Genomic DNA, 25082 nt, shown 5'->3' on the forward strand with positions numbered 1-25082 from the left:
AGTTATCCGGCTGCACGGCCGTAGGACTCTGGTGTTGGATGGCACCCGGCCTGTGCGTGTTTCTGGAACAGCTTTCATCAGAAAGACTTCACTCCTTCAGTCTGCACAGCCCTCAGAATGAATTCCACAGTGAATGTGAGCGATGAGCATACTGCTCATGACTTCATGTTTACGTCCGAATCTGTGGGAGAGGGACATCCTGGTGAGTAGAGGAGTGCTGCTCATCATGTGAGAAACTGCTTTGAGCGCTTCAGTGATCATTGATGGTTTTGAGGAATGCGCAGAAGCCTAATCGGTGCTGCATAAAGTCTGCTTTCATGGAGCCACACGGTGCTGATTTGCAGAGGAGGAATCCTGGACTGAGAAAACTTCCACTTTAGTTCCAATATAAGCAGAACTTGTGTTTTAAGCTGAACATCTGATGAGTCACTTTTTTGTCATGAATAATTTTTACATCTGCAGCTGCTGCTGGAGCCATTTTTGTGGTGCAGACATGTGACGTATGTTCTGTTAGGAAAAATGTGTCTTCGGCATAATATAAATTATGTCATTTATAAAGTAAATAGTGCAGCTTTGCATCTTTTCTTTAATTTTCTAACAAGTGCATGTTTAATGCACTGCAGATGTTTAGCTTAATCCCACCCAGCCACCAGGAAGTGGTTGAAGAGCAGATTTAACCTCATCACACTTTGCATTGTTACAATTCTGCAGAACGCAACATGTGAGCATCATGTAAAATAATCAGGATAACAGCTAGATTTTATAACATCTTTGCTGATGTGTAAAAATGGTGCTGGTTCACAGATAATCCCTTATATCAGGTGAGTTTTGAAGACGTGTGCAGTGAAAGTGTCAGCAAATATAATTCATTTAAAATTACACATAAACATGTGCTTTAAATGTAAATGTGTAGTTAAAACAGCAGCAAACCAAACTTTACAGATGGGGAAAATCCATGTTTGTAATTTAAAAAAAACAAACAAACATGAAAGTTTCACCAACAATAAGCCGATAATATAACATTTCTACATTTTTAAGGGTGATGTAAAAAATGTCCATCATAAAGCAGGAGAGTAAATTGAAGTTACAGAAGCTTCAGTGCCGTAGTGCTGATACAGTTTGGGAGTGCTTTGATGATGGAGTTAGAGTGTACCGTGTCACGCTGGCGTGTATTCACCAAATCAAGGCTATTCATAGTCCTGTAACTGCCAGAGGGAACAGGGTGATATTTTCGGGCTCTGCCCAGATCAGGAATCTGGCATGTGCAGTAAAACGATCGCACGACAGACCGAACCAGCACACATGCAGATATTTATGCCTTTTAGACTTCTCCTTATTCTATTTTTTCCAGATAAGATATGTGACCAGATCAGTGATGCTGTGCTGGACGCTCACCTGAGGCAAGACCCTGATGCTAAGGTGGCTTGTGGTGAGTTTGAGTTTTTGTCCACTAGAGGGAAGCAACACACAGGGAAGAGGGACATTTAAGATGGATGCAAATGGTAATAGTGTCCATGACATTGGTTAAGTGAGACATTAAAAAAGGAGGGTGGGTTGCAAACAGGCTTGCATTTTCTTTTGACTGTAGTGGGAAAAAAATCGCCCATCAGAATATGTCATGTAATAAATGCAGGTGTGATAAGATAAAGCTTCCCACGCCTCAGCATCTTTTGTTTGTATTTCTTTAAATTATATGTCTATTTTTAGTTTATGGAATGAAAAAGACGATATCGCTGGTTCTGCTGCAGGAAAACTCCGTGAAATATTCATTAACAGCAGTGATCCTGACAAAAGAACATCACTTCCCAAGCAATTCAATTCACTTTAATCCAGGACACCAGCAGTATTACATCAATAGTCAGGAAGGACATTCACATCTGATGGCATGAATACACATATACAGTGTGATGTCCTGTGTGTGGATGAAACAGAGACGGTGTGTAAGACGGGCATGGTGCTGCTCTGTGGGGAGATCACGTCTCGAGCCAACGTGGACTACCAGAGAGTGGTGAGAGAAGTCATCCAGCATATTGGTTACGATGACTCGCAGAAAGGTGAGTGAAGTTTTTAACGTTTTGGCTGTAACTTCATCTACACTGGGATTCCAGGGAGGAGAAATGCTTTCAAACGAAAACATCCCTTTTCTTCTTTTTCCTCTGTTTTTCCAAGGATTTGACTATAAGACCTGTAACGTGCTGGTAGCCCTGGAGCAGCAGTCACCTGACATCGCTCAGGGAGTTCATATCGATCGCACGGAGAGCGAAATCGGAGCTGGAGACCAGGTCATCTGAGCGCCTACATTTCAATTCTGGGCTGAAACACCAGTTTTTTCTTCTTCAGAATATAAAGTGCTGCTCTTTGACTGTACTCGTGCTGCATGGACAGGGTCTGATGTTTGGATACGCCACAGATGAGACAGAGGAGTGCATGCCCCTCACCATAGTCCTCGCCCACAAACTCAACGCTAAGATGGCCGAGCTGAGACGAAATGGGACGGTCCCCTGGCTCCGCCCAGACTCAAAGACACAGGTGAGGTCAGAGTAGAAAACTGTGTAGACATGCCTGAACCTGCAGTGTGAGGCAGCCAGGGTGGCATACTTAATGGCATGTTTGTTGTGGAGAAGAAAGCTGAACATGCTTCCATGAATCCCCACGAATGAGGTCCAGCAGCCTTCATTCAACTCTTCATGTCAGCTTTGTTGGGCTCTGCTTTAACAGTGTTATTTGTGAAGTAGATTCAGTAGAAGTAGCTCCCTCGTGTAACACACCCAAGTCTCGTTAAATCAAAGTAAAAGGACTAAAAGTGGAAATGCATATTGTTTTGCTACAATAACATTAACATAATGTTCACCTTTCCGTAGGTAACAGTTCATTACGCCCAGGAAAATGGTGCTGTGATCCCCAAAAGAGTGCACACTGTGGTGATCTCCGTGCAGCACGATGATAACGTGTGTGTGGAGGAGCAGAAGAAGGTGCTGAAGGAAAAGGTCATCAAAGCCGTGGTGCCTTCACGCTACCTGGACGAGGACACCATCTATCACCTGCAGCCCAGCGGACGCTTTGTGATTGGAGGGCCGCAGGTAAAGAGCCGAGAACATTCGAAGTCCCCGAATACTGTTTACGTTGATGTCACGCAGCATGAGGATGCTGGCAGTGGCTTTTAGTGCACAGCTCAAATATGATGGGGTTCAAATCTAATTGCATAGTTTCAAAGTGTAAAAACAAATAATGTAGTGAAGATCTTGCTTGCTTGTGTGCTGTGTGGATATAAATCTTTGTGATTTCTCTCAGGGTGATGCAGGAGTGACGGGCAGGAAAGTCATCGTGGACACGTACGGTGGTTGGGGGGCCCACGGGGGCGGAGCTTTCTCTGGAAAGGACTACACCAAGGTGGACCGCTCGGCCGCCTACGCTGCACGCTGGGTGGCAAAATCTCTGGTGAAGGCCCAGCTGTGCAGGCGGGTACTGGTGCAGGTGAGACCTCGTTCCAGTTTCATCTTCTCCAAAAGGTTTCTGAGATGTGTGCAGGATGAAAAGGCTCAGAAGTCTGTTTTCTGAGTCATTTTATGCAAATCATTCTTTTGGATTTTTGTGGGACTCAGCTGTTATGCTTGTCATTACTTTGCGGTTCAAACCTTCTGCTTGTGAGGGGAAACAATCAAAAGGCTTAAATAGAGAGGGATGGTGGTGCACCAAGGTCCAATTAAAAGTAAATTAGAATGGTTTTAAACTGTGAATCAAGGAGTTAGTTTCTCCTTTTTTTGGACTTTATAAATAAATAATAATAAAATAATTGTGGAAAACCCAGCAGTACGTGGCACTATCACCAGTGGTATCACCATCATCACGGTGGTGATAAAACAACATGTTCATTAATCACATGCTGTGTTTTTCCAGGTGGCGTATGCGATTGGAGTGGCCCACCCACTCTCCATCTCCCTGTTCACCTACGGCTCCTCTCCAAAGAGCGAGAAGGAGCTTCTGCAGATCGTCAATAAAAACTTTGACCTCAGACCTGGAGTCATAGTCAGGTCAGGGTTGCACCCACACCACCGCCTCAGTGTTTTATAATCTCTGTCCAAATCTGTTAGACTGTACTGAATCTATGTCGACTGCTTGCTGCTGCAGAGACCTGGACCTAAAGAGACCAATCTACCAGAAGACGGCATGCTACGGACACTTTGGCAGGAAGGAGTTTCCCTGGGAGGTCCCGAAGAACCTCAACTTCTAGTGTGTGTGTGTGTGTGTGTGTGTGTGTGTGTGTGTGTGTGTGTGTGGTGGAGTCCATATGGCCTTTGTTCATTGCTCTGAGTCTGAGGTGTGGGTGGGTCAGAGGTGTTCCAGCTGTCGGCGACAAAGTCCCTAAATGACAACTGTGAAGCATGAGAGATATTTACACTTTAAATCTAAACTGTTAAAGAAAAAAATAAACCGAGTGGATGACCAAATTTTAAAGGAGAAAAACCGTGCATGGGTCATGTCTCAAGCGTTTCAGTGAGTTTTTGAAGAGCCTGTGGGGATTCTGCACATGTTTGAGGTTTTCTCGTGCTCTTTTATGACTATTTCAATGACAAACTCTGACAGTCAGCTAAACCTCTTTGAATAATTTTTATCACAAGCGTCTCAGTTTTGCCTGGATAAAAATGAACTTCCATCCACCCAATTAAGGGTCACTGGGGGGCTGGAGCCTTTTCCAGCTACTATAGGGCGAGAAGCACGGACAACACATTGAACTCACATTCACATCTATAGACAAATCAGAGTCACCACGTAACCCAACTCTACTACCTGCATGTCTTTGGACTGTGGGAGAACGCCGCAGTATGCAGAGAGAACCCACGCAGACACAGGGAGAACGTGAAACAGCCAGATGGTGGATTTAACTCAAGACATTCGGGCTGTGAGGCCACCATGCTCCCCTGTAAAGGAATTTATTTAACATGAACAACAACACACGTCTACCAAAGACGGATGACGTCAGAGGACATGGAAGTAGACAGTCTGAACTGCATCAGCTGATGACACCCTCACATCAGCTGATTTTTGTTTTTAAAAGACAACTTTCTAAGTCAAAATGACTCCGAAGCGTCTTTAAACCATACATAAAAACATTTTTTTTAATCAACTTGCTATCAGGGGTGGGAAGGTGTACTAGTATCTGCTGCCCTTGGCACTTCCCAAGGTTTAGCCAACTTTCCCCTACATGGCTTGGATGTGGCATCCTGCTCCTGTTACATTGCATGGAAAACACCAAAATGATTTTGATGAGAGTTTGAGGTTAAAAGAACAGAAGCTGAATAATCTTAGAACTTTGTGAGGTTTTCTGCAGGTGTATAAACTTTTCCTCAGGCTTCATGCAGTTTAGTACGATAACGTGAGGTTTTTAATGAGATGCAGACGACCAAAGATGAAATCCAAATGTCCCAGAGAGGCTTCATATGTTAGCATTTATTAAAGTTTAAAGTTAAGATTTTTCTTCCTGCATGCTTACCAGAATATATATTTTTTACTATCAGTGTAGAATTTTTTTGTTCGTTTGTTTATCTGTTAGATACAGATGGGTACAAATTAGGGAAAAGAAACAAAACACTAAGTTACTTTGGCCACCGTGTGGCGCCAAAGGAGCTCCGATGCGCGTTGGTTTTGCTTCAGAACTCTGCAGGAGGGACGGAACAATTCTAAATGCCAGTCATCATTTCGGTCTTTTAATATGCGTTGATACAAAATTTCACAATTTCTGGTATTCATCTCATCAAACCAATATGTCTTCTGCATGGGAGCCTTTTCAGTTTCATCAGGATGGAAATGTTTATTCAATCAGAACAACTTTGTACTGATTTGCAGTGAAGCTTTCCTCGAGGATCTTTACAGTTTAAAGCTCAATAAACCTGAGTCAGTGGATTCCTGTATATCTAAAGCTAACCACAACCCGTTATGTGTGCACACACTGCATCATTTCATATTAACTGTTTTATTGTTTTACTTTCAGTGTACATTCTAAGAAATACAATTTGAATAAAGTATTTCCGCGTATGATGAAATTAAAGATGTTAAACATATCAATGTTTCACCTTCATAGTTTGGTCCCATTAAAGAGAAATTATACAGCATTTTTTTTGGCAATGAGCTGAAATGAGAAACAACAAAAGACAAAACAAAACTGAGCTTATCTGGGAAATATGAGAGAGATACATGGGCAATGTTGCCTTAAACAGTTGCACCAAGTGTTGAAATTCAGCTTAGAATAACATTTACATCTTTAAGCTACTTTGATAGGAGAGGCTAGTTGTCGCACATGAAGCCCACCTGCTGTCTGATGTTTGTGGAAAGCCTCATCTTGCGGCGGAGGTATGGAGAGAAACCTGATTGTGTAACAAAACTTCCTGAGTAGAAACAATGCAAGGCTCCAGGACTGACGGCGCGCAGCGAGGAGCGACATCTGAGGCACTTTCAGAGACCGATTGTTACTCTGAGACAATTAAACCAAACATTAAGGACTGTGGGTGTGCTCGTGTGTGTTTCTTTGTTGGTGTTTGTGTTCACACAGGCATTGTTGGTTTTGTGCAACGCTTTGCAGGACAGAAGTCTGTCAGTCTTTGGTCACTGCTGAGGAGAGCAGCTTTGGCACTTTGTAGTAGTGAGTGTGGTGATATGCAGGGTGCAGCATCCAGGCTCTAGACTCTGTTACTCTTTCACCTCCAGTTTTTCTCAAACACACCGTAGTTAAGTCACAGGATCGATAAGCTCTCTGGCTGGTGGTGGCCGGCTCCGCCGACCTCTGTCTTGTGGTCAGAGGTGGAAAAGCTCTGCATCGCCCCGCCTTTGGAGAGCACCATCAGGGTGTCCCCCGACATGCCCCCGAACTCAAAGGCAAAAGTCCCGTAGAAGAACATGATGATCGAGCAGTAGATCCACTCAAAGATGGCAGAGGCGTGCTGCAGGGCATAGCTCTCCTGGCAGAAAAAAACCCCACCTGGTGATCAGAGGGTTAAGGCGAGCAACGGCTGCACAGTGGTTCAGTTTGACATTGTTTTTATTGCTCACGTACTGAGACGTACTGGTCGCTACTTTGAATTCGGTCCTGTGCTGTTAATATTAAGATGGCTTCACCATCACATTGACCTGTGGTCAAACCTGACCCTCTAACACAAAGGCCCACCTTAAAAAAAGTGATGGTTTACCTTTACCATTAACAGCCAGTAAAAGGTTTCCTGTGTCTGAATGCAAGCCTCACATAGACTCCAATCAATACCATCAATACCTTGATGACCTGCCTTTTAAAGGTGCATTGCAGATGTTTTATCCCTAAATGTTTCCTTACAGACTTGACAGCAATAAACTCATCAGACACATAATCTTCATAACCAAAAACTCCAAGTGAGCATTTGGTTTCAGTCATGTTTGTAAGGCTGTGTGCTCTCCAGCAGGGGGCAATGCAACAAACCATACATTATAAATGTGCTGGATTTTAAACACTATGAAGTCACGTGTGCAGACAGACAAGAAATTAGTTTTATACTAATGTGCTGATTTATTGCACAAAGCTGAGTTTCTCAGGATTTATGCACAAACAAAGCCAGTTATTGTGAAGCAAAATGACCCTTTTCTCCCTCATATATCCCTGCAACCCATTCATGCTGTTTTAAAGGTTTGATTATCTACAAATGCATCTTTTAGTAAATTTTGGGGAACAAACTGTGTTAAGTATAATGGATCATAAAGTAACTACTAAAGTGCTAACACACTTACAATTATGTCATTAAATATGTTAAAATGGTCTTAAGTTCTCTTCTTAATGCAAAAGTCATGTAATCAGTACTGTAACAAGTCACTTTCATTACTTTTAAGAAAAGTAACAAATAATGTGCAATAATACATGACCTTTTTTGGCTCATTTAACCATCATGAAAGAGAAAGAAAAACTATAGTTATATTGACCCATCCATTCACCCTGAGCTCCTTGTTCCTGTCTCTGTGGCTCCATAAATCTACAACTTACGCTGCCATAGGTCCTACAGCCACTAGAGGGTGCCATGTCTCGAAATAAATCTTTCTCATCCAGCTCTGACACAACCCTGCAGGGTATCTATGCCACTGAATGTGGTTTTAAACAAGCAAATAAATAAATGCAAGCAACATATGTGTTAGGGAGGTGTTTCACTAAAAATGTACTGTAGTGCTGGAAGAAACACAGATAAGCTTCAAGGATACTGAGCACCAGGGCGATGAGGGCCAGCAGGGCCATCCCCACTCGTATGTGACCTATCCAGTATTCCTCCTGGGTCTTGGCCAGTCTGTAGGTCAGAGCCGACTGAAGGCACACAAACAGCATGCTGGAGGGGAAGGCGACCCCAGCTCCCACGTAGTGAAGGACTTTAGCAAAATCCACCTGAAAAAAAAGAAAACAAAACAGGCGGATAAACAAAAACTGTTACACTGAGGATCTGGAAGTAGAAACACGGCACGGAAGAGAAAGACATAGTCGGTCTTTCTCATCCACTATGAGAACTATGAGAGGACGCCGCTAACACGTTAACAAGCTACACACGCTAACGCGTTGACGCCGTCCAGCCCCACGCACGGGGCGATCCACGCTAACTCGCTAACGGTGATTTGCAGCATTAATGCGGTTATGGCGTTAACGTCATTTTAACGAGATTAACGCTGACAGCAGTATTTTAAATGCAACTAAAATCCTCCTCTTTTGTGTTTAGGACAAAATAAATTCATGTGATATCACCAACTGTCTTTCATAATGCTCAACATCATCATATAGCAGCCACTGTTTGACTGATGTGAGCTCAGCACCAGGCTTTATTTGATTTTCTGCACTGAAAATCACGTTAACCGGAGGATGAACACTGCCACCCTGTTGACTGGGTGAGGTTTAAATTTGTTGTGTAAACCAAAATATCTTAACAACTCTGGGAAATTTGTGTTATATTAACAAATGTAACATAAATCAATTACTGGATGTATTTCTCTCAAATACGCCTTCAGACTTTAGTATAAATCTGGAGATGGAAGTTTAAACAAGTCCTTTACTCAGCAGAATATCATTTACACCTCACAGTCTTCTTGTGGGAACATCAGGACAAAACAAAGCTGATAGAAATGCAAACAGAGGTCATTGTGACCCAGCACTGTTACCAAATCATCTGTCACAGGAAGCTGTAATGATACTAATTTACAAAGGAAGCTGGATCATCACCATTATCATCTCTGGCACTGGAGGAGGCGACACGGTGTCAGCTCGAACTCCACACATAACAAGCCGGAAGATTACCCGTCACTGCCATGAGCTCATCTCGTTTCAGCATCACAGACGGAGGAAGTTCATTTTTAATATTTTCTCCTGCAGTCTGTGAGAGCACGTTTTCAAATACAGCAGCTGATTTTATGACGACACATCTCCTGAGCCTGGACTTGTGGTTTATCATGGAGAAAAAACAGCGGTTTAAGCCGTCTGACCACAGGGAAGAGACCCAGAGAACAAACAAATACTCATTCAGCTTGAGTTATAATTGTGCTTACACCAAGCATCTGAAAGTTTTTTGTTCATGAGCTACTTTTATGTGGGTCGTATCCTCTCATATTCATCTCAGCATTAATTATAAAACTGATTCAAAGAGAAGGGCGAGCAGGAAGATAGATAAATCTTCACATACGAACAGAGGAAGAGGAGTCAAATGCAGGACAGTTGACAGGTAAGCTGAGGCTGTGTAAAATCCTAAAAGCAAGCCATATACCAAAGGGCAGTCAGGGAGGCCAAACAATCCAGGCAACAGGGCACACAGAAGGAAATAACTACAAACACAAGGAAAAATACCGAGAAAATGAGCAATTGTGCAGCAGGAGGTTTATGTCCTGAGGACACTTATTAGAAACAAACAATTACCAAGAAGGGGTCACAAAGAAAGACAAGAAGTAAAACTGACAACAGTGTAAAGAGAACAGTCCAAAAAAGGACCGCCTACCTGCTTTTCCTAACCACTTTTCCTCGACCTCGACGGAAAACATCACGAAGCGAAGGAAAGGAGCGAAGGAGAAATGATGAGCACTGTGCACAGAAACTACAACACCCAGAACATGGACTACAAAATGTGTTTAACACAGCTTTATCTTTATTTTGTGAATTATGGTGCGTTATTATTCCCACGTGTTTTTGCACTACAGTATCGGCCTGCAGGGTTCTCGGGTTTCTCAGTCAGATCCACACTTTGCTCAGGTCATCTGCTCAGCTTCATGCTGCAGAAGCAAGTCTCTGCAAACATTTCGATGGCGTTTCCTACGTCCATCTTTATTCAGTGTCTATGTGTGATTTAAACCTTATTGTTGGTGCTAACTTTTTGGGTTTTTCTGGTGATTGTGACGACTGGAATAAAGGTCATAAATCTCTTCTGATTAATAATAAAGAGCCTTCAAAGCTAAAATAACTCCCTGGAGGTCTTGAAATGATCTTGAAAATGTATATATGAATTACTGTGTCAGGCACTGTGGAATAAGACCTGGGACATGGGATGATAAAAGGTTTAAAAATGCAGACATACCACCGATGAATGAGACCACAATAAGCTCTTTGTGGAACGATGCATGATGCAGAACAATGCTGCAGAAATTTTCCTTTTCCACGCAGACTCTTGGCCGCATCATTCGTGATTTCCTGAAACTCCAGTTCAGCATTCACCCTTCTTTCTCTGAGACATAAACAGACTGGATGAAGCTGTTTATCATTGTGTCAGAGCCATGCGTGCTTCTACAGTATATGAGCCCATATCACTCAAGACGTCTGCCATGTTTACACTGTGGGAAACACTGCGATTCATTATATAAGACCGAGCATAGAGGGGGAGGGAGGAGGGCGCCACGGCCAATCGGCGAGCAGGGGAGGGTCGCCCTTAATCGATGGTGGGCGAATGGATGAAAAGAACTGAGGCTGCACTGTGCAGTGACTCTGAGATGTATTTGAGGGGGCCCACATGTGCAGAGACAGGGCAGCAGTAACCTGAGACCCCAGCCTCCCTGCATTACTGTGACCTCTGGCAGCGTGCACACGTGCCTGAATATTATCACTTCTATGTCAAAACAGCTCAGACGGCCGCCACATGCACACGCACAGTAGAAGCTGAAGTACTCCGATCTTTTAATCAGCCCACAGTTTGTCTACTTTATTCTATTGGGACTTTCTTTGCACAAATGTTGCTGGATCTGTACTTTATTTAGTCTCAAAATCAGTGCAGACGTTGTGTTTACGTACAACCAGTACAAGATGACACACACTCACATTGCCCTGTGAGTTCATTATGCTATCACTAGTTGGGCAGCTATAGTCCCAGATCAGCTGATCATCAAACCACAGCTCATCCAACTGGTGAATCTTTGGCCTACTATATTAACCGGCCCACAGCTGCTGTGTCTCTGCAAGCCACTTTGCAACCCTCCTCCACCTGATCTGTTCATGATGTGTCCGACTGCTTCACCTCCTACCTGAACTAACGATATGCTCAATATATATATATATATATATATATATATATTTAAATCAGCAATCACACAGCAAGAATCAGCTGGTTCTGAGCTCAAGGACAACAAACCTTCAAAGAACAAAATGGACCAGAGCACACTGATCACATTAGAGCCTTTACATTTGCAAACATTACTTTTGTCTCCCCTAAAGTATCTGAATCAGTGATTACAGGTTTAAATTAAAGTTAATGTAATGCACCTGTGTTTGCCTGCAGTGACAAGTCATAATATGTGATAAGAAGATTAGGAAAGGCAAAGAACGCAGAAATGATAAGGAAAATCTTTCATGTAATTTGTGTCTTTGAAGTGCTGTGAAGTAATATTAAACAATCCTCACATGTATTGCATATTAAATTGAGTGTAGGATACATCTAGAGCTGTAAAATAAATGTATTGGATTAAAAAGTCCAACATGTCTCAGTGACATGTTCTGCAGTAAAAATCAAGAAATCAAGTGACACAGTTGACTGCACGTAGTTTTCTTTTGCTTCCTATGCGTTTCTTTCCTCTGATCTGCAAACTAAAAACATTCATTATTATCGCGGTGACATTCAGACGCTGCACCGGTGCTGCATTCCTGGCAAAACCAAATCAGCACAGGTTTAACAGAAGATTTCGTGCAAGTCAGAACTTGAAGCACCAAGAAATAAAGGAGCTTGCGCTGTGACCCTAATGTACGCATGTGTGTCCTGAGCATCTGCTGTAAAAACCTACACGTTGGTGCATGTGTTGCAGCTCTTCTCTCTAATGAAGCCATCTTCTATGAATCAGAAGAAAAGGTGAGCCAAAGATTGAGCTTTTTTCTGAAAAATGAACGGGCGCTTTGTCGTGAGAGCGCGCCCTTACATTACACCACGCTCGAGTGTACCGAGGGAAGAAACACAGACGCACAACACGCAGCCAAAATTTTGTTTTTATGATCACAATACCACAGCGAGACAATTTCCAGACAAAACAAACAGAACATCAAAAGGAAATGTGCTTGGAAGCTCTACAAAGAGCTGCGAGTCTGCAGGAGCGAGGATCACCAGAGGCTCTGCAACCGCAACGCAGCAGAAACCCCGTATACGCCAATCCAACATTCACAGCGGTGCGAAAGGACATAATCCAGCTCGTAAGGTCGTAACTCGATTTTTCGAAGACTCGATTGAAATGGGAATGAGAGACAGAGTTGCAGTGCGTGCACGTAGCCACGTTTGCTGAACAATGGGCTGCACCGCAGGCTGAGGTGCACACTGGGTCATTGTGTAACTTCATGTCTTTGATGCTTGACGAGGCTGTGTGAAGCTGGAGAAGGGCTTGGTAACAGGTTTGTGAAAATAGTTATGAAAGTTAATGTTGCTGTAGGAAAGAGGTGTCAAACATAAGGCCCAGGGGCCAAAATCGGACCAGCAGACTCTCCAATCCACTGCACAGCATTCAAAAATGTGAAGGAACAGTAAAAGGACCGCAGCACGCCTCATTCACCGACTTATTCGCCTACAAGAACTTTTTCTACACCCAAGTCCTTTCAATCTAACACACAATTATTCTCTGCTCAAACAGCAGCTTCAGTCTCTTGTCCAAGATACTTGGATACCAGGGATCGAACCATCGGATGACCTGCTCTATGTCCTCAGCCACAACCAGCCCAAAGGTGTCAATTTTGGACTTTTAACTGTATTTTTATAAAGTTTTATAGCTTTACGTTTACTGATAAAGGCTGCATACATGAGTATCCATGTTACAAAAAGGTAGGCAATGGATGTAAGATTATAGATTAATAGATTAAAGAAAAAATGAAATAATGGAAAAGTTCCTGGTTTCTTAACATCTACTAAGGATTTTCTGTTTTTTATAGACACAGCGATGTACACATGGATACATTTTTATTAATCTTGACTATGAAAACCAACCTTTTTAAGGACTTTTAAGGACCCAAAATGATTTATTTGAAGCCAGGAAATCTGCCCTGAGCTTTATTTAGAAGCTGACACGGCTGTTAAATATAAATTACATCACAACGATGTGATCGTGTCAGCTGCACTGATGTTCTTGGAACATTAACTGTATAAACAACGCGTGAAAATTACACACAGCTCTGAGTTTTTAACACTCGCTCCTGTTTGCTCCCCTCGCTGCCTCCTCTCCCCACTCTGGCCTTTCACAGCTGCCTTCAATCCACATTGGAGCCCATGGATGTATAAACACACCATAATCCCACCACCCAGGTATTAGTCAGTCCTTGGGAATATGCATTGGAGCCTCTACTGTAGGTTTATTTACATGAGAGCCTTTAGTTGATACATGGCAGCTCTTACAGAGGAGAAACTGTTTAATAAAGGTTACTGCTAACTCAGTGTTTGCACAGACACAATTAATGAGATATGAGCTTTAACATCAACTTTATGAATGAAAAAATGAAAGAAGAGTCTCAGTCAACTTCAGGTGCAACATAAGGGGAGGAGTTAGAAAAAAAATGCATACAGGTTAGGTCTTTTATCCTGGTAACTCTGTTTTTCTCACGTCAGGATAAAAAATCTGTCCTGAAAAGAGCGTTTGATTCCAAACAAATACGGTCCCTCAAATCATAGTTTGGTTTACAGTGGACTTAAATGAACAAAGTGGTGATCCTGAATGGTATCTCAAAGTCTGGATGCAGGTGAAAGTTGTTTCATTCAACAGACTGGTATGTGCTTCCCTCTTCCCTCAGAGATTAGCTGCCCATTAGCTGAGTTTCTGTTCTGGCTGAGGGGAGGCAGGTCAGTCTGACCTTCTTCATGGTCATCACTTAAATTACCTCCATGCTGTTTGTTACATTCAGGCCTTCTGCTTTCAACTGACCCATAAATCATGAAGTCTTATCTCTGCTGTGTGGCCTGAACACGGCATCAAGCCCGTTCTACCTCCTACTTCACTGCAGTAAATGTGGAAAAGCACAAAGTTACCCAGGTGTTAATACATTTTCTAAAACCAGCAAGTGTTATGTTGCAGGAAAAAAAAACAGTGCACCCAGATTAGTTTGTTTTTAGGCTACACATGGATTACAAGCTTCCACCTCAGTTTCAAAGAAAGCAGCTGCACAATAGCCGGAGGTGCCGTGAATCACACACAGTGAGATTTCCATCTCTGATTATGTAACTTACTTTTTGCAGCTTTTTTTGCAGGATTTTTGCTTTTGTATCTTTCACGTATAAATATCACCCCTCAATTGATGTTGTTGAACGATTGCATAAGAATGATTTGGGGCCTGTCAAGCCCACTATCCCAGTTTCTCTCCCCTGTAATGTCTGTAAAGTCGATCAGATGGAAAATTGGCAGGATTCTGAGTGAAACTGGAACAGAGTTCATAAAATTTGAGTTCATTTAACTGTGAGGATAAACATTAAGTCGTTTAGGAATAATTGCAGGATCCTATCCTCTGAACAGAGTCTGCCTTTTTTACAGGGATCTCTCCTAAAAGAGAGGAGTTAAAGTTTGCAGAAGAATAAAAAACTTCCACTATTATCACCCTTGATTTACATGAAGTGAATGATTACACAGGCAGGGATGAGAGCTGTGGGCGAAGGTCAGCGTGAACAGATATTTACTGTCACTGCTGCTCGTGTGCTGTGAGTCTATGAAAAACTGGGCTGACAAACATTATCCAGACTTTTTTGATCTCATTGACTCTGACTGGATTAATTACCTGGAAGTTTCCCACCATGATGAGCCCCGCGGCGCAGAGCCACCCGGCGGAGAGGCCGGCGGTGTTGAGGATGCAGTTCTGGTGCTTCTCGATCACGTGAGCGTAGCGCAGCAGGCCGATCAGCATCACTGGAGGAGGCGAGGAAAAAAGGAAATGACAAATCGGGAAGAAAGGACCGTTTTTGTTGGTCAAAAAGTTATGTAACCACATTTTTTTTCTCTTCCAGGAAGAGAAGCTCACACTACAAACTCTACCTGAGGTGTTTATGATTGCTCCAGCGGGATGAGCTCCATCTCTACAGAGCAGAAAAATAACCTCAGGGCAACAAGCATGAAGCTTAGTCCTCTCTGAAACTGATTTGCTTAGGCTGCTTGGAGGCAGCAGACAGAAGGCTTGCATCATTTGTACTAAAAGGGTGACGCTGCTGGTCCATTCAATTCACTACAGAGTCAGATTAACAGCACAGATAGTCTTACAAAATTCCAGCATCACTGGATTACAGTTTATAACAAAGTACATGTCCTCAAGTACTTCACTGAAGTACTAGTTCAGTATACTTGCAGCTTATTTAAGTATTTCCATGTTATGCTACTTTTTGCCTCGATTCTACTACGTTAAAGATGCAAATACTGCGTTTCGTACTCCACACTGTTTATTTTAAAACATTAATTCCTTCTTATTTTACTGACAGGCAGTGTACGGACAAAGGTTTTAGCCCACACCTCTTAATCTTTTAATTCAGGTGTTTTCAGTGCCATTGTCACCAGTGTATAAACTGAAGAACTTAGCCATTCGGTCTGCCTTGACAAACATTTGTGATGTAAAGGGTTAATCTGAGGGTTAAAGGGTTATCCTCCATGTAAAGTTACAGAGCGGGGACACAGAGTGCTGAAGCATCTAGAAAAATCCCCAGTGCTCTGCTGAATCAGTAAATGCAGAGCTCCAAACCTCCTCTGGCAGTAACATCAGCACAACAGCTGTGCACCAGGAGCTTCATGGCGTGGCTTTCCAGGGCCAAGTAGCTGCTGAAGGTGTGATGTGCAGGGGAATCAGTACAAGTATCCTTACAGTATGATTATAGATAAAGCTACTATCTCCACCTGCAACATTGAAATGATCACCAGTTAATTTAACATGCATATCTTTGGGACTGTGGGAGGAAACTGGAGTACCAAGAGAAACACCATGCAAGCACAGGAAGAACATGCTTTAGCTTTAGCCACACCATCATTTTTGCAACTATAAGACTTCCAATGCCCAAACTGCACAGAATAAACCTTTAGTCGTGCTCGAAGCTAAAGCTTGATGATTCTGCACATCCCTGTGTGAGCAGATTCCTGATGTCTGTTTATGAAACGTCGCCTTCAAAGCTTCGCAGCAGTTTCACACGGCTCTCCCACCCTCCTGTCTGATCATCATGCCGTTCACATCTGGCACTCATCTCCCTGCAAACTGCAGAGAGCGACTGTTTTGATGTTCCCGTGGGTTGTCCAGCAGCGAGCACAGTGGTCCGTTTGTGGCGATCGATTGCACGCCACGATAAGACTCCGTGTTTTGGGTTCTGGGTTAGGCGTGCGTTTCTTGGGCTGCTGCACAGCAAGAGTTTGACATTTACCATTCTTCTAACCTCACACTACACCTTTGAATTAAACAAACTCCCCCACCAATATAAACTGAGCATTGTTTATGAAAGGGGAATAAAAAAAAGAAGGAAAGCTTTTGATGTGGGAGAAATGAGCTCGCTCACAAACCCTAATTTTTGCAGACTTCACCGAAATCATCCATAAAAATGGTAATTACAGGAACGAACTTGTTGTTCCTGTATTCCTGCAAAGAGAACAAGAGGTCCTTCCTTTAAGTATTTATCTATTATCCTTCAAGTCAAATTAAGATGTTGTCATTCCTTGACTTGGAAAGAGCACTGCTCAGACACCACGGACCAGGATCGCAAAGTTACACACCAGGGCACAAATGTTTGGTGCGCTTTTGCCAATTTAAGACAGATTTTGAGAGCTACGTATCAGGCATCTGTGGTCTAATGAAATAGAAAGTGACAAAAGCAAGAGAGCGAAAAACAAGAGAAGTAAAGTTTTCTATTAAGCTCTAAAGCTTATTTTTCTCAAGTCTTTGTCGCTGTTTCAGACTATTTTCTCTGATTTTCGTGTCTTTTGCCACAATGAAAAAACACCAAGATGAAGCCCTGAAAAACTTTTGTGCCCCATGGATGGAAAAACAGTGACTGTGTGTTAACAGCCAAGTTCTGAGATAAATCTGGTTCAGGGAAAAAGCCTGAGCTGGAACGGGTTAACAGGTTTTTAAACTTGCCCAAATTCCAGCATTTTCTCAGAAAAGCAGCATGAACCTGGTGTTCACAGGGGAGAGGTCACCTTAAATAAATGGCTCTGTATAGAGAGCAAATAGGCAGCTTCAGTCCAGGACACTCGGGTCAAAGGGTTGACAATATACTGCAAAATGTGTGTGAGTTCACGTTGGATCACAGGAAGCTCCCAACACCAGGAAATTGTGTCTGACTGAGGCTCCTACAGTCGCTTTCAAATCTGGAAAGAACTGCATTCCTTTGAGGCAAACTTCCATTTATGCATTTCCAAAAAGTTGATCAGGGTGAATTCCCTGAGTGTACATTATCAGAATCCTGGCAAACATTTTTAAAGCAAATATAGAAAAAGAGCCAATATACCCTCTGCACACCGGGCAACGAACCCTGAGCAAACCACAGAAAATCAATGCTTTTGGCACACAGAGTAGCTGTCCGTATGGTCAGAGGGTGAATGCTTGTGGGTCATTTTATTCAGAAAAAAGCAGTATCGATGGCCTAGATTGAAGTTTTCTCTCAGATTGAGGGCTGAGGCCAGAGCTGGCCGTGGATTCTGGGGAACAGAAAGTTGGCCGGAGCCTCTCCAGCTGAAAAAACAAGTCCTGTTCAACCAAGATGTTGGGTAAATATGTACGAGAGTAAAAAAAGAAAAAATACTATAAAAGCTGAATATTTGTAGACCAAAACCATCCTGGTTCTTACCCATAAAGGATCCGGTGCTGCATATGAGGCTGAAAAAGCAGCTTTCAGGTGGCAGAGTTCCACATTTACTACAATGGAAACACAGACGAGAGGAGGGTGGTTAGTATGGGCTGTACTCAAACTACGACCCCCTGTGCTTGCTGTCATATACCCCCTTCTCCATATTTTACTTTTTTTTTACTGTGCACAACTGGAAAACCCATATTTGTGTGCTTAGCTGCTCTGTGATACTAAAAACCTGCCAGCATTTTTTCTATAAATATAGAGTCTTTGTAGGAGGTCAGAAAAAAGGACACACATCTGTATCTCCAGCTCAAAAGCATCCAAAACATTTTCCCATCTAGACACAATAAGCCGATTAGATTTTAATCTTGTCAGCAACACTTATTCAGCACCCTGGATGTTTTTGTGGGGGGACATAAGACTTGTGAAGCACTTAACAAAAGCCTTTCGTTCTGCAGAGGTGAGGAGGAGCCTCGCTCGGGCAAGTGCGGACTTATCTAAGATCACGATCTTCACTGCAGCTGCTCGCCAAATATCACTGCAGTTTATCTGAAACCGGATTAGTTAAAGAAGCGGACGACATCACTTTCTGGAGCTACATGTAAGACTTGCAAACCCTAAAGCAACAGTTTCAGCTGATGTTTGTAACGCTGCATGGAAACAAAAACTGATTTTCAGCCCCATGAACAGCTGCAGATCTCGTGGATTCCTGACAGTTCACAAGGATTTACAGGTTGAAGCAGGCAGGTTTTTAAACTCTGAACTTTCGTAGCTTGTTAGTCCCTATTTCATGGATGTCAGATGCTTAAATTGGGTCAGTGAGCTTACACTGAGGGCTAGATGTGTGAGTTTGCTTTAATTTAATCCCCAAAATAAAAAACTACCTTGGATTTATTGGTTCATGTCCTATAAAAGCCTCTTTACCTGCACTTTAAAACAGTCATGCAGTAGCATTTCCTCTGCCTTATCTATCATGATGAAACTTTGTTTTTCCAGCTCTGACACTTTGATATTTGGCTTGCATAAATATATTCTGTGAGTTCAACGACTTTCTGAAGACTTTGTTTGATGTCCGTGGCTCCACATTTCTGCTGGTGTGTTTTAAAAATGACAACACAAAGAGTCTCAGACTGTCCTCTTACTTTTGCAGCTTTTCTTGTGTTATTTCAATTAGTAGTTTTAGTAAAACAGGAAAATTTTGTTTCTTTTTTTAGAAAAGGACCAAAAATCAAGCACGTGCTTGCTCCAACTGAACAAAAGCAGCCAACCTCGAAAATAAACCACTGACCACAGCAGGGCGGTTTGCTGTGTCACATCATCTGACATCTGTGGTCAGATCATGTGTACAGCATAACTTTTTTTGTGTTTCAGTGAAATTGTTATTACTGCAAAAGCAGAACTAGGACCATCAGTCTGCTTCCTCTTTGTGGTTTAATGAAGGATAGGGCAGGAATGCCTGCAACGTGCAGCCGTTCTGTTCTTTGAAGTTCCCAAATGTTACAAGAAACCAGGAGTTTAGCAGGTAAGCAAACAGCAGCAGCAGCTTAGCATGGAAATTAAAGTCCACCTGTAACACCCGCAGAGGTGGGCTCACTGACCTGATGAGTGGTATGTTGTCCAGGGTGCAACACAGTACAGGTCCCCTCTGTAATGGAAGCGGCTCCACACAGGACTCATTGTAAACCCTAGAAAAACACACATGTGCATCCATTTATTTCAGTTATTCAACATGATTCAGTGTTCGGAACAATCGTTATCTCTCAGAGCGCCGAATTTCTTGCGGTTGCTCGAATTTCTTAAAGTAGGATGGGAGGCCTTCAACTATCAGCCCCATCTCCTTTTTTAGGATTATGCTTCAGACTTGGGACAGCATGGTCACTGGTGTTGGGGTTCGAATGCACCACCTAGCCGAGGCCTTTCTGCATGGATGCGTGAGTTCGCTACAGGTTCCAGCTTCCACCCACAGTCCAGAGACATGCAGTTAGTGCGGTTAGCTGAATGTGATTGGTCATCTGTCTCTGTGTGGTTCAGCAATACAATGGCAACCTGTACACTGTGTCCCCCACCTATCCGAGATGGGCTTGATCAGGTGACTCCGGAGTATTGCTGTTATGGGCCCACACTGCTGGGGGATTTCCCATGATGCCACGCACTTCTTCTCCACTCTCATCTTTTTAGTCTCCATGTGTTTCCATTCCACTACTTTATGTCATTATGTTTATTGACTGACGTTTGCTGTTTGTGGCCTGAATCTGCAGGAGGTTTGTTCCTGTTAAAAGTGAGTTCTTCTTCTCCACTGTCGCCAAGTACTGCTTACATGGGATCATCGAAATGTAGGTTGTCTAACTCCCAGTAAAAAAGGTTGAGTAAAAATGTGATCTTAGTGTTTCACATGAGATCAATGTCAATTCAGGGAAACTGAAGTGACCAAACGTGTTGAAAACTCTGTTAATGGTTGAGCATCAGCTGCGACACGTTTGGCATGATAGCGCTCTTACTGTACGCAAATGACGGTAGAAAATTAACCCAAAATGTTTTCAGGTGAAAGGTCTTTTATGTAACACAGTTAATGTTCAGCTGCATACTTTGTTTTTATTTTGATTTCTATTCTCCATTTGTATGCAAGTGACTCAAACCGATGTCTCATTTAACTCAAATGCAAAATAGCAAACTACATTCCTGCATTACAAATGTTAAAAACTGGGTTTGTAACATTTTATCTATAAATATATACCTGTATTTACTAAAATACCTGTATATGCATGTAGACAGGGCCTAAATCGACATATATGTGCAGATACAGCACTATGGAGATATGTGGTCCCAATATCCCAGTGGCCATATGTTGAGAAGCAGGGTACACCCTAGACTGGTCAGAGTGTAACACAGTACCCGTGGAGAGCAAGCAAACCCCGAACACAGCTTGAGAGAAAGTCTGTTTTATGTGTTTTTATTTGTTAAGGACACGCTCCTGTTTACAGGTAAACACACAGAGTGAATCTTTAACCCTCATTATTTGATTTGGCTGATTTTGTTTTTTACAAACACTCAGAGAACTAATCAACTTCTAATCTGATATGATGACAATGTTATCCAACACTCGCTGCTTCACTCATTCAGCAAATAAGGAAAATCACTGTTATCATCCCTGGAGTTTTAGTTTGTAAATATAAATCCAAGATTCACTCTATTTATCTCTGAAGCTGCATTTCCACTCAAGGAGCCCTGATATTTCCCACTGTGATCTATATTAAAGGCCACTGAAGAAGAGAAATCTCAACTTCTGGTTTAAGTGATGATGCTTTGCAAGTGGACTCATTAGTTAACATGTTTTTGTACATAAGTCACAATGTTTTTAGCATCTTTAAGCTTTCTTCCTGTTGAAAGGATTTTTTCTTTCCCACTGTGCCCAAGTGCTTGTTATTGTAGGGTCTTTACCTTGCAAAATAAAGCACCTTGAAATGACTGTTATGATTTGTGATTTGATTTGGCGCTTTTTAAATGAAAGTGAACTGAATTGTCTGGTTTAACCAAGCAGAGCTGAATGCAGTCTTGAGACATTGTGCAACAATCCTGCTTAAGGTCTGAAGCACTTTGTGTAGTGTAGACATCTCTGACTCTTTTTTTTTTTAATCTAATCCACAGTCAAAAATCTATCTCTGTGAAAGTGACCTCTGGTCACTGCACTGGAAACAATTTGGAAAAAGTTTCCTCGTCTCTTTGGGAACGTTCCTGATGCGGAGATGCAGCTTGTGTCTCTTTGGTGCTTTGAAGCAACATTAAACTGCTGACCAATACTATGGTCTTTAAAATGAACCTGATATGTGTGTTTGTGTGTCTGTGTGAGTGCTGTACCAGTTGTTCACAGGGCAGACGTGCTGGTTGTAGAGGGCCATCGCGTATCTGTGAAGACAAAGAAGAAGAAAATCTTTGGTCAAAGATCTGAACAGACGGTTAAAGAGGCAGACAGAAAATGATGAAGATTCAATCATGCTGTCAGGATACGGTCTGGAGATAACACTGGCTCTGCTCTCAAAACATGTCCAAAGCTCTGCCTCACTCGCTGTACTGCAGCATTTGAAAGTATTGTCACATCCAACCACACGAACGTCTCCAGGCTCTAATAATGTTTTCCACTAACAAAACACACATGAATCACCACATGGTTGTTTTCAGAGACGGAGACAGCTCCTCTTCATCACACATGTGCGCCGAGCCGGACGGCTGCATATTAACATGTACTGTTACACCACAGGGATGTTTAAAAAAATGTCAGTTACACAAAACAACCTCCACACACACACACGCAGAGCCTAACAGCCAAACAGAGATCATTCATCACACACATAAATGCACATTAGTACATTTTAGAAGCACATGTTCTCTTACTCCACCAATTTGGTGCAGACTCCTATCTCTCAAACTCAATGCTGGATTTCCATAAAATTCTGAACAGACAGTAATTTCCTCCAGAGGATAAATGCTTCTGGTTTCGGTGATCCTCCGACTTTCTGTCTGGCTGTACCAGGAGATCTTACACACAAAGGTTTGGCAACTATCAAATAGAGATTTTGCACAAACTATCCAGTTAGTTTTTGGGGTTTTTTTTAATGCAAAACCCTCTGAGAAGTCCTTGAAAACAATTTGAAAGTGCTGTTTCTTTCCAAATATAACTGGCAGTTGAGCGAAACTCTAAAAGATGAAGCCAACAAAGAAGTACCAAAAACTGCAATTCCTCTAATGGCCACTTGAGGCTGACTCCCCTGTTAAAATGCTCAACTTTACAGCATTAAAAAGTATTAAAATCTTTGATTCCTTCTTCTATTTTTGGCCTCTTCTTTTTTCAGTCACCTTCATAAAACAGCTGTACAGAGTTGACCCTTTGAAGCCATCATTTCTACTTTTAGTCCTCTAATCTGAGTCGCTGAAGTGGAGTCAAAATTTGTGCTGTTGGTGCATTTTTCTAGGAATTAACTTCTACATAATATACTCTGCTTTGTGCTGCAGACCTCCCAGGAAGTCTGTCTGTGTCAATTATTTTACCACAATCTCTCAAACCTGATGACAATCCAGCTCCTTGTGAAGTAGACTGCAACAGAAATCCCTTCAGTTTTACTCTTCGACTCTTTTCTACTTAAGTTTAAGATCAAAAGCCTGCAAAATGCTTGACATTTCTACCATGATACTTAAGCACAAACTCATGAATCTGCTAATGAAGTTGCATTACAACTGCCAGTTACAACAAGTCTACGCATGTGTTACTGTAACCTGGCTAACCTGATTCAGAAGGTGTCCACTCTCCTCTGTAAAGACATACATGGATTAAGTCACATGTGCTTCTTGTTCAAAGTGTGTGGCATAAAAACTCTACAAATACTCATTTTTACCACATTCAGACAAATTAAAACAGGTTGTTACCAAAATAAATTACCAGTGGACATAAAATCTCCCATATTCCACACCATAATGTTGGTGGTGCACTTTCACTCAGGTTGAAATATGTCACAAATGGCCCATTAGCCTCTTTCAAAACAACTGTAAGGACATATTGCACCATAGATCAGATACACAGGACTCAAAAAAGCAAGATGCCAACAGACATGTGACCGCTGGAGCGTCTTTATTGATCGCTGATAACGAGGGAATTCTCGGGTCAGAAGAATTGATTTGCCCTTTACAAAGTTGATGTGGAGTGAGTGGCCTGACAGAGGCCGTCCACTCTCATCCACTTCCCTCCCTCCCACGACTCATCTTTTTTAGTCCTGCTGCATGTACTTGAAAACTGCATGCGTGTAAACTAAAGTGAAGATCACGGTGTGAATGAGCCGTTAAACTAGAGACTCAGATACACCGCCTCTCTCATCCCATCAAATACTTCAGTGTTCTCAAAGCTGTCAGCGCCGCCAAATCACACAGAAGGTGACCTTTGGATTCGGTGCTGTGATGAATCGAGTTCAGGCAACAACGTGATGGATTCTTACTGCCAACACGTGAAATACGAACACTTGTAAAACACTCTTTGTTTGACCGATGTGTTTCAGTCTTTGGCAGGGACCCTGGTGAATGGCTACCACCCAAAACATGCAAGTCTACCAGTAAAGTTTCTCTACATACAAGTGTTGCTGGAGCGTCAATCTTTTTGGTCTTCCCCATGCACCCTGGAAATAGGTAAAGTTTTACCAGCAATCAAACCAAATTGAAAACTGTGTTTTCTGTGTAAACCTAATCAAAGATTCTTTTCAGTGCAGCATCGGTCACTGCATGAAGTGTAACGTCATCAAACCTCCTATAAGCACTGATCCTCGTGCTCTGGCACGCTAGACTCGCTGCAGTCTTCTCCTTAATGGGAAAAGAAAATCACAGCTGTGGCACTGAAATAGAAGTTGAAACAGGAAATGGCATACTTCCAGTAACTTTCTGTTGGCACTGCCAAAGCACCTTTCACAGGATTCATACTGCTGTGTTAAATCTACCCCGAAGATCCCTGCAAATCCCTTTGAAACCTGAAAGCATAATCTACCCCATAACCTGATGTGCTCCTCCCCGTAACCACATGTCACATCAACACACCCTGCAGCCACGTCCACACTAATACGTTTTCATTTGAAAACGCATCTTTTTCTCTCCGTTTTGGCCTCCCGTCCACACTGAGACGGCATTTTTGTTCAAGGAAAACAGAGCTTTTTGAAAACGCTCTCCAAAGCAGATACATTTGAAAACGCCGTTTTCGTGTCACAGTGTGGACGGTGTAAACGGAGCCTTTTGGAGCTGTGACCAATTAAACTAAGATAGCAGAGGGCATTATATAGCAGCTGTTTTGTTTTCTCTCTATTTTGACAGCCCTATTAA

General features: G+C 42.4%; 2 protein-coding genes across 2 annotated transcripts in view; one reads left to right on the top strand and one right to left on the bottom strand.

The window, feature by feature from the left end:
- LOC102193728 (S-adenosylmethionine synthase isoform type-1-like) lies at positions 1–4835 on the top strand. The gene is made up of 9 exons (XM_005725753.1): positions 1–202; positions 1352–1429; positions 1932–2054; positions 2170–2282; positions 2386–2529; positions 2862–3080; positions 3292–3474; positions 3898–4031; positions 4129–4835. The coding sequence occupies exons 1-9, from the start codon at positions 118–120 to the stop codon at positions 4229–4231; spliced, it is 1182 nt and encodes a 393-aa protein (XP_005725810.1). The 5' UTR covers positions 1–117; the 3' UTR covers positions 4232–4835.
- Positions 4836–5341: 506 nt separating this feature from the next.
- The window catches only part of LOC102194012 (transmembrane protein 150A-like), a 26573-nt gene continuing 6832 nt past the window's right edge, over positions 5342–25082 (bottom strand). Inside the window, exons 3-8 of the mRNA XM_005725754.1 lie at positions 22089–22136; positions 19832–19918; positions 18231–18298; positions 15194–15321; positions 8212–8389; positions 5342–6973 (exon numbers count right to left, since the gene is read on the bottom strand). Of these exons, the coding sequence (XP_005725811.1) occupies positions 6729–6973; positions 8212–8389; positions 15194–15321; positions 18231–18298; positions 19832–19918; positions 22089–22136 (754 nt within the window). The 3' untranslated portion in view covers positions 5342–6728. The remainder of the gene's footprint in view (positions 6974–8211; positions 8390–15193; positions 15322–18230; positions 18299–19831; positions 19919–22088; positions 22137–25082) is intronic.

This window comes from Pundamilia nyererei, unplaced genomic scaffold, assembly GCF_000239375.1.
Source record: "Pundamilia nyererei isolate P.nyererei 1_Seehausen unplaced genomic scaffold, PunNye1.0 scaffold00017, whole genome shotgun sequence".
NCBI lineage: Eukaryota > Metazoa > Chordata > Actinopteri > Cichliformes > Cichlidae > Pundamilia > Pundamilia nyererei.

What these genes read in the sequence shown, in the direction of transcription:
- LOC102193728 (XM_005725753.1), top strand. Translation starts at nt 118, where the DNA reads ATGAATTCCACAGTGAATGTGAGCGATGAGCATACTGCTCATGACTTC. An exon ending in TGATGCTAAGGTGGCTTGTG is followed by an intron (nt 1,430 to 1,931) that starts GTGAGTTTGAGT and finishes TGGATGAAACAG; the next exon opens with AGACGGTGTGTAAGACGGGC. An exon ending in AAATCGGAGCTGGAGACCAG is followed by an intron (nt 2,283 to 2,385) that starts GTCATCTGAGCG and finishes CTGCATGGACAG; the next exon opens with GGTCTGATGTTTGGATACGC.